Source organism: Alosa sapidissima, chromosome 6, assembly GCF_018492685.1.
Source record: "Alosa sapidissima isolate fAloSap1 chromosome 6, fAloSap1.pri, whole genome shotgun sequence".
Taxonomy (NCBI): Eukaryota; Metazoa; Chordata; class Actinopteri; order Clupeiformes; family Clupeidae; genus Alosa; species Alosa sapidissima.
In genome coordinates this window covers 8,866,364-8,875,978 of record NC_055962.1, presented here as the reverse complement: position 1 = coordinate 8,875,978, position 9,615 = coordinate 8,866,364, and the positions used below count along the sequence as shown (strand labels likewise).

At 46.5% G+C, this 9,615-nt stretch overlaps 1 protein-coding gene across 1 annotated transcript in view; it reads right to left on the bottom strand.

The window, feature by feature from the left end:
* Window positions 1–3,336: 3,336 nt before the first annotated feature.
* lrfn2b (leucine rich repeat and fibronectin type III domain containing 2b) overlaps window positions 3,337–9,615 on the bottom strand; it is a 107,479-nt gene continuing 101,200 nt past the window's right edge. The window contains exon 6 of the mRNA XM_042095066.1: window positions 3,337–4,992. Coding sequence (XP_041951000.1) covers window positions 3,888–4,992 — 1,105 coding nt within the window. The 3' untranslated portion in view covers window positions 3,337–3,887. The remainder of the gene's footprint in view (window positions 4,993–9,615) is intronic.

Genomic DNA, 9,615 nt, shown 5'->3' with positions numbered 1-9,615 from the left:
TCAATACCGCATTAAACAGAAATAACTGCAGCTGCTTGCCAATCAATTATAATTGTAAGGTACCTTACCATTAATATAAAAGTGTATTACATAATTTTAAGAAGTTGTTAAACCCATGTCAAGAAGCGGCACAAGTGGCACAACGGGATAAGGAGGGTGGATGATTAGCGAGGGATAGGCCTACCCGGTTAGTCTACCAGTCACAACATATCGTGTGAACATATTACTGACAATTTGATAATTTAGTTAATAGTTTATATTTTACCGATAACTTAAACTATGTTAAAATAAATGTTACTGGAATAATTTGAGGAATGTTTCATTTGCATAGAACGTGTTGTTTCTTAACCCCATCATGCACCTTCACGTGTAGTAGAAAATCGATTCCTGAGCAATCGATGTCAACTAATTCAGCACCTTCACTTGGGACAGCGCCTTTGTAACGTCGAACGTAAGAAGCAGTGTGTTAAGAAGCTTCCTAAGGGACACATCGGAGAACACACCTAGGAACATAAACAACTTTGGTAAGATATATCTTTTGAGTCTTCTTAGCGCGCTAAGAGTGTGCATTATCGGGGAACCGGCCCCAGGTCTGTACACACTCTGACAACAGTCCCCTGATCCGAGCTGAAATTCCACGTGAGGGGGTCAATTGAGGGAAGCTGAAGCATCCTTAAACGGTTAACATGGGGTTTCCCTCGTGTCACCATTTAAGACTATTGTCACTATCTAGTGACCCTTTCTAGACATGAGATTGATTCATGCACTTTATTTCATTTTGTTGACCTGCTTTTTAAAATAAAATGAAAACTAAACATGGTGTGCTTTTGTCTTTTCAGACAACTCAATGGTAATGCAAACGCCACGTCTCAAAGGCCACTCTTTGACTTTGACAACATGTTTGTATTTAAGGGGATTAGAATGTGGCCTCAGGTAAAGGCAGGAAAGGTACGTCATTACCTCAAAACAAATGGTATGACTGATTATCGCACAGAAAGAAAAGCTTCTACTCTTAACTCCCTCGCTAATTCTCTAGTCTGTCTCGAGAGGTGCTGCTGTCTGAGATTTTGAAACAGAAATTAGTAGCAGATGACTTATGGAGAAGGACTTGTCAGTGACTGTTCCAGTCCAGTGCTAGTAGTACTATTAATCAGGCCCACAAATTAAATACTGGAGGATTTCCCGCAAATGCCATTGCAAGATTTCTCTTACCACAATATTTCAACAAAATGTCAATGTTTACTCAAAATTACTGCAGTAATTTCTGGGTTGCTGAGAATTTCTGCATTTAACTCAATCTTGTCTGCAACAACCACAGCCCTTAAATTATTCTTATATGTTTTCAGTAACTGCATTTGTCCATGGGCAGTGTTTTCGTAGTGCTACACAGTATAACTAAAATGGAAGGTTATAGGAAAGAAGCATTCAAGCATACTTCAGTTAGTTTCAGACAACTTCATATTTATCTTTCTTTTTTGTAGCAAAAACAAAAACAAAATGATTCGACCACAGAAACATTTCTACTGTGTGAGGTACGTATACAGACACGCTGTAACACCAAAGTAAACTTTGCTGCTCCCCGCACTTTTTTATCATTGCAAAACCAGAAAAAAACGAAAAAAAAAAAAAAACCAAACAAACCACTACTATACAATGTTGCTTCACTGTCCAACAACAGCCTCACTCATTCATAGCCCAGAAACAAAGAGCGCCAATATACAGAATTAGTGTACATCTCCAGCCCAACCTGACTGGTAAAAAGAGACAGATTTCCATATAACCGACAGATTTCCATATAACCAATTGCCGTAAGTGTCAAAGGTCATCAAAATTCCACCAGGGGCCCACAAGGAAGGTTAAACACACATAAAAGTAAAACATCCTTCATTTGCAGAACAGGTCAAGATTGCCTAATGTTGTATCTGTAACTTCAGAGGCTTTCAGAAATGTGCACCATGAGTTCTTGTACCAGAGAATAAGGGTCTATCAAAAATGTTCTTACTGTTGTAAACAGCGTGATGCCTTCAACACAATACTCTTGTCTTCATTCTCTGTCACGCCTGGAGTCATCGGGGGCCAAACCAGAGATTACAGGGTTTTATTCCCTCACAGCAACACCAGACCACCCTCTTAAAAGACTTAGCATGTCATGTCTATTCCTGTCAGTCACTATTGAAAGCATTCAAATACAAGTGTATTCATGTAGTGCAATATGTACACAGACATATGCTCTCATATAACTTAAAAGTGTACTCCATGTCTCCCTTTTCAAAATGAGGACAGAACCTTTTTTTTCTCCCACAATTAGTTGGGTAGACTCAAAGGAAAATACATTCTATTTGCTTTTCCGAAGTAAAAACAAAAAAAGAATAAGATCAAAATTAAGGCCAGACATCCAAAAGCTGATCCTTTTTCTTTGTGTGACCACTGAGCAGCTGACCACTGATCTGGGAGCAGTGCTTCAGTTCAGGCTTAGCCATCTAGTCCTCTAAAGGGACTTTGACTTTTCTTTAAAATCAAGAGGACAAAAGAGGCCTCCGCTGAGAGATAATTTGCTGATGATCTAAGCGAATTTCACTGCAATTAACCCACCATGACAGCCAGAGTCCACCAAATAAGCCCACCTTAATGATGATAAATTAATCTTCTGATTAAATCTTACTTTTTTGTTGTTTGGTTTGTACATCAGGAATACACAACAAGAAAACAAAACAAGAACAACCTTCAGATGTAATGATTTGCATTGCTTAAAATGCTGATTTGGATGTTTTTTTTTTTTTTTTTTTTTTTCGGGTCGTTGACAAAAAGGTCTGAAAACATCTTCCACAAATCAATTAAACAAATTTCACATTCTGTCAGTTTGGGTTAGGAAGAAGATGATGTTGACACAAGTAAAAAAAGAGACCTGGTCAGAGCATAACAGAGGGTGGTGAGTTGAGAGGGCCAGGAAAAGCTGTCATCTCCAAGTTCCTGCAGTCTGCTCCAGTTCATGAGCAAGGAGTGAGCAGTCGTAGATTTTGTGTGTTTGTCCAACAACATAAAAATATAAAACTTTTTTAAATTCATTACATGTATTTAAACTTTTTTTTTTTTATATAATTCTTAAGCAAGTCTTTGTCTCCTGATCAGAGTCTTTGATGTTATTGGCATGGCGAACTACTCCGATTTTTATCCAATATTCAGGTTGAGTCTTTTTCCCATGCATGTACAAACATATGAACACTCTCTCTTTCTCTCTCTCTCTCTCTCTCTCTCTCTCACACACACACACACACATACACATACTGTACACACGCACACACACAGACACACACACACACACACACAAACACACACACACACACACACACACACACACACACACACACACACACACACACACACTCATATAGTCATAAGCAGATTATTCACTTATACACATTAAAAACACACAGCTGGCACACATAGGAAATCCACTCTCCTACCAACCTGATCCTTCAAACGTTCAGTCCCGAAACTGTAAAGGCGTATCATGAATGTCATTTTTTTGTTTGTTTGTTTGTTTGTTTGTTTTTGTCACAACACTGGAGAAACAAAACATAACCAATACTGAACACAGATGAGCTTCATGCAGAACCAGGTGTGTGAGAGAGAGACACACACGCAGAAACACCACATCCCAGTGTTCCCAGTGTTCCTTGGGTCCAACTGCATTGCTTTCGCTTAATCCATATATCTTTAGTGTATCCATATACTCTATATTTACTTACATATAATCTCAAGATTGTCTCTCATTCACTCTCCCTCTCCCTCTTTCTCTCCCTCTCTCTCTCTCCCTCCCTCTCTCTCTCTCTCTCTCTGTTTCTCTTTGTCTTCTCTCTGTCGTTTTTTTATATATCTCTCTGTCTTTACACAGTACTCTCCATGACCCAGTCGGAGCCGCTGTCTATGGTGCCCTTGCTGCCGCCCGTGTCCAGCTCCTCGTCACACTGGAGCAGCATGCCGTTGACGGACAGGCTCCGCTTAGTCCAGATGCTGCTGATGCGGCGCGGGTAGCTGCACAGCTGCTGACCGGTGGAGGCCGCAAAGTCGCCCATGTCGAAGGAGTGGCTGCGCTTTGGCCGCGCGTCCAGCGGCAGCATGAGCAGCCGGCTCAGCCGCGAGTCCAGAGTCCGGCCCAGCAGCGGCTCCTTGTCGGTCGGCGGCGCGGCGGCCGACGAGGAGGACGTGGACGGGCCGCCGGCGCCCCCTGCCCCGCCAACGCCGCTCAGCCCCCGGCCCAGCCCGCTCGCCGAGCCGCCCGAGGCCCCGCCCGCTTGGCTCCGCAGGTCCAGCGAGTTGAAGGCGCCCAGGAGCTGGTCCAGGTTGGTGCGGGGCTTGGGGGTTGCTGACCGCCAGATACTGGCCAGTGCGGAGTTGGGGCTATAGGAGCCATCTCTTCCTCCTCCTGCCCCTCTCCGCCCACCTCCGCCGTCCCCGTCCAGCGAGTCAGAGTCCGACGAGTCCGAGGAGGTGAGGCTGCTCTGGAGCGAGCCGCACTTGAACTCCACCACCTCGTCGCGCATGGTCACCTTGGGCTTGGCCATCGCCGACCCTGCCGAGCCCACTGACACCGACAACGAGGGCCGCAGCGGCGGCATGGGCATGCCGTTCTGGCCCAGCCGCCCGCCGTTGGTCTGCGAGTAAGTGTCGCTCACGTTGGTCAGTTTGCTGGCCGGTGGCTCGCCGTTGTCGCCCACCTTGTAGCGCACCATGAGGATGACGATGAAGACGAGGAGTGTGGCCACGATCACGCCGCCCACCACCAGGATCATGGTGCCGCCCAGCAGCTGGCTGTGCAACGACTGGCACTGGGGGTAGTCGTCGCGCGTGAAGAACTGGACGCAGCCCACCACGTTGGTGGCAGTCAGCGTGGTGGCCGTGTCGTCCCAGGCTGCCAGCACGCACAGGTCGTACTTGGTGCCCGACACCAGGTTGGTGACATGGAAGGCCTTGCTGGAGGCGGGTATCATCCTACGAGAGAGAAAACAAAACACACACACACACACACACACACACACACACACATACACACACACACACATACACACACATGAGAAAAACAGAAAAGGAAATGTTAGTCATTTGAAGTCATTTTTGAGTGATTCATTCGCTACTGTTTAGGAGGCTGAATTTCAGGCAGCAGAGAGACATGTTTGCTATTATCTACCATAATAGTGCTATTCCATTCCGGAACCTTCCGCTGGAACAAAAACAGAACAATGACCGACATGCTGGAAAATGGACCTTCAACATAATGCTCTGCAAGTGCCTTGAAAATCAACATGTCTCATCTCCACACCAAAAGGCACGACACAAACGAACACCACAATGGCCTTTTTTCATAACAAGCACACAAGCTTTCATCAAAATCTTGATGGGTACTATCTATCATTTCTCTAATGCAAGGGTAAGGGAGAACTTTTCTTTTTGACACTTTTTCTTTTAAGATAGCTTTCATTCATTATAGCTCTTCTCCTTCTTCTTCTCTCTCTCTCTCTCTCTCTCTCTCTGCGGCTCGTCTTTTTCCTCTGTTTGAGCTGACAGCCTGTCGTAATTGGCTTTATCTCTTTAAGCCATCTGTCTGGGAGAAGTGAACAGACGGCCCTGTTTGAAACCTCAGTCATGAAGGAGCAATAATGCACAAATAAACAGAAAAGAATGAGCTGATAGTCGATTGGGGAAAAAAAAAACGAGAGACAAAATAGCTGGATTGTGAATTGAGGGTCCGCGTGTCTCTGTCTCCGTCTCTGTCTCCGTCTTGGAGACACGTGCGGTTGTGAGAACACACTGTGTGCATGTCAGTGGACTGCTGTTGATGTTTTTTCTTCTTCTTTGTGGTCTTTATTGATGGCTTGTCAGCGCAGGCCAAGGGGAGCCATCAGATGTCCGGCCGGCGGTCTGCTGACGGACATGACCGGCCTGTCTCTAGGGGGTGATGGGTGACAGACCAAATTCAGGGGCCATAGCAAGACACTTCATAATCTCACCATTTAACAGCTACAGCTTTTGCTCCTGCTGCAATACATGTGTTCAATTATAGACTATTGGAAGGCTTAACACTGCTCATATCCCTCTCTCTCTCTTCCCTCTCTCCTTTTCTATTTCTCTGAGTCATTTTCATCAAGTATATTTCATATCCCTAACTGTTACAGCAGGGGCATAAGATGCAGTTGGACACGAGAATCATTTAAGAATTTTTCCTATTTTAGTCCTCTGGGCGATGCAATCTATTACCGGCTCATAATTGGCTTCTTAGGGGTTCTGGGAGAAGTTGGGGTGTGTGTGTGTGTGTGTGTGTGTGTGGGGGGGGGGGGGTGTCATAGCTCAATGACCGTTCATACCAACACGGCTCTCGCCTGCTCGCTCACTCACCCACTCGCTTGCTTGCTCACACCAACCAAGCCCTGATTAATTTGGGGCCGACCACGTCAACCAGCTAATGCACTTTAATTTCAACTGCATCGGGACAAAGTGGAGGACCAACGTCTGGCGCTGCTTATCGCACGGTGCGGGAAGGAGAGGCAAGAGAGGGGGGGGGGAGAGAAAGAGAAAGGGAGGGAGAGAGATATAAGATGGAGGCTTTTTTTCAGCCCTTCAGGCAGAGAGAGCCAATTTGAGAGGCGCTTTGCCTCCGTGGCGGGGACAGCGTGAGGCCGTAACATTAATCAGAGAGAGGCCTACAGTATGACGCTGCTGAGCAAGATTGCTCTGCTTTCCATCCACCCAAATTACACACGCGCACATACACGCACACACACACACGCACGCACACACACACACACACACACACACACACACACACACACACACACACACACACACACACAGTCTCTCTCTCACACACAGAGATCACCACCATACACACACACACACACACAATGTTTTTTCTCTCTCACACACTTACAAATACTCACACATATGCCCCCCCCCCACACACACACCCTCAAACCCCTACTTCACAGCAGCCCTTGATTCATCTCATTTTCTCATTTACGAAAACAAGATACAGCACAAGCCCCATAAATGATCGAAACATCACCTTGGGCCTATTCTGCTTTCCACCTGAATGAACTCATCATCCGTGCCTCTGTTCCCCTCTCTCTCTCTCTCTCTCTCTCTCTCTCTCTCTCTCTCTCTCTCTCTCTCTCTCTCTCTCTCTCTCTCTCTCTGTTTGTTACATTTATTATTCAGCGCATTTCTATTCCGCTCTCCAGAAAAATGGCGGTTGCTGATTTGTACAAAACGCAAGCTGTTTCCGACGCTCCGGGTTGGCCCGGGTCATTTCCCCAGACGCGGGTCCACACAGTAGATAAGACTAAAGGGTAATGATCCCCCCCCCCCCCCGCTGTTGCTTGAGTGAGCTGATCGCGCTCCGCTCCGCTCTGTTGTGTGACTATGTTTCTCCAGGCAGAAGACTCTAACGGGCTCCAGGCTTCTCCATCTCCAGTGCCAGGGCCCGGCGCGTGTTCTTGAAGCTACACGGGCTTGGCTCTGCTGCTGAAGTGGCATACTGTAGCAGTAAAGGGAAATGAACCGTGACAGCTGTGTTTGTGTGTACATGGCTAGGGTATGTGTGGTCTATGGGACAAGGGTAAGTGTGTGCTTGTGTGTGCATGTGTGCGTGTGTGTGTGCATGTGTGTGTGTGTGTGTGTGTGTGTGTGTGTGTGTGCAGTGTCAACTGGAGTGTCTGTACCCTTCAGTGCACCCTAAGCACCATAAACTATAGACTCTCCATAATCATAACAGATGAGTGCATTAAAGAACACACCGAGAAGACAGGCAAAGAATACCTTCTGCAGAGGGGCCAATTTCCACTCTCATTCCACTGTGTTTTATGGGCTTGTACATGTCTGTGAGTGTGTGAGTGTGTGAGTGTATGTGTGTGTGTGTGTGTGTGTGTGTGCGTGTGTGTGTGTGTGTGTGTGTGTGTGTCCATACATCCTTGCAAGTGCACTTTTAATGAGGTATCAGTAACGGGTTGTCTCAGGCTGAGGCGCAGTGTGAAGCCTCTATGCGTTTGAGGATCGCGTGAAACTGATGGAGCAGAAATGGACTTCCGGAGTGGAGAGCCCCCCCATGGAGCCGCTGGAGGCTCAGAGAAGGGCGTGGGGTGCAGAGTGGGGGTGTGTGTGTGTGTGTGTGTGTGTGTGGGGGGGGGGGGGGGGTTAGCTTAGCTTCTGATCTGTGAAAAACTGAATAGCAGCTTTAATCAACACATACAAAATAATCTCTGTAGTGTGTCCTTAATCTAATTAGACTGTCAGTGGTGGCTTCGTCACATTCTATAAAGAGCCGGCTGTCTATGAAACACACAAGAGAATGGAGAAAACTCGAGAGAAAAACCCAAAAGAAAAAGTCTTGTCTTTCTCACCCTCCACTAAAGACCGCCGACCTCCCCCCCCCCCCCCCCCCCCCCCCCCCCTCCCCCTTTACTTTGCCCAATCCATCTTGAGTTACAAGACCAAGTGTCACCTCATGCAATATTTAACCCAGAGGGGCTGACATTCCGAGTTAATTACAGCATTTACAGTTGAATAATTTGATTGAAAGTGAATTAAAATAAAGGGTAAATGTCTAACTTTTTCACTCGAAACATGTCCCACCCTTGATTAGGTTTAAGTGATGTCCATTCTCTTTTGTCATATTGCAGACTGGGGAAGGCTGGACAGCATGAGGATGAGGATGGACAAATGGCAGAGAAGAAGTGACCAGGGGAGATATAAAGAGAAGACAGGCAGAGGGCAGACGAGCGAAAAGTGGACTGACAGGGCTCATTTTACATCGACCGGATATCTGAGCTCCGGAGAGGTTCGATACAACAATCTGACAATCTGTTTTCATCCGAGATCAATTAGAATTTATTCATGGTGGAGGGAAAAGACATAGGGAGAGAGACAGACATGGAAAGAGAGACAGAAAGATGGAGCACTGCACGGAAGGAAGAAAGAAAGCTGGAGAGAGAGGTGAACTGGAGAGACAAAGAGAGACAGAGAGAGAAAGAGAGAGAGAGAGAGAGAGAGAGAGAGAGAGGAGAGAGAGAGAGAGAGAGAGAGAGAAAGAGAGAGAGAGAGAGAGGACTGTTGCTACCCATCCACAACATCCCTATTTTGAGGTAATGACCAATAAGACCCAGTGCAGAGTGAACGCTATCAGTCGTGCAATCCACTGCAACCCTGGGGGATTGGTAGACCCTAAATCACATAGCACGCCACACTCCTGCCATTACAGACTAAAGTATGGCTCCAAGGCCTCATTGCAATTCAGCTGAAATATTACCGAGAGCCCGCGCCTGACACACCACCTCCATTACCACGCTCTGATGCCAGCCAGCTTTTCCCAAGCTCCAGCGTGCTCCCTCACGCAAAAACACTGATGGATACTGATAACGTCGTTAACCTATTCCTGATTACACATCTTCTTATCAGGGTAGTGACATGGGGATGGATGGGGGGTGGGATGGGGTGAGGGGGGGGGGGGGTCCTGTTTGGTTTGACGTCATCTATCTATCTATCTATCTATCTATCTATCTAAGGGGTGGGTAAGTGATGAAGAGGGACATTTCTTTTTTGATGTAAGCCATGAGGGGGTGGTGT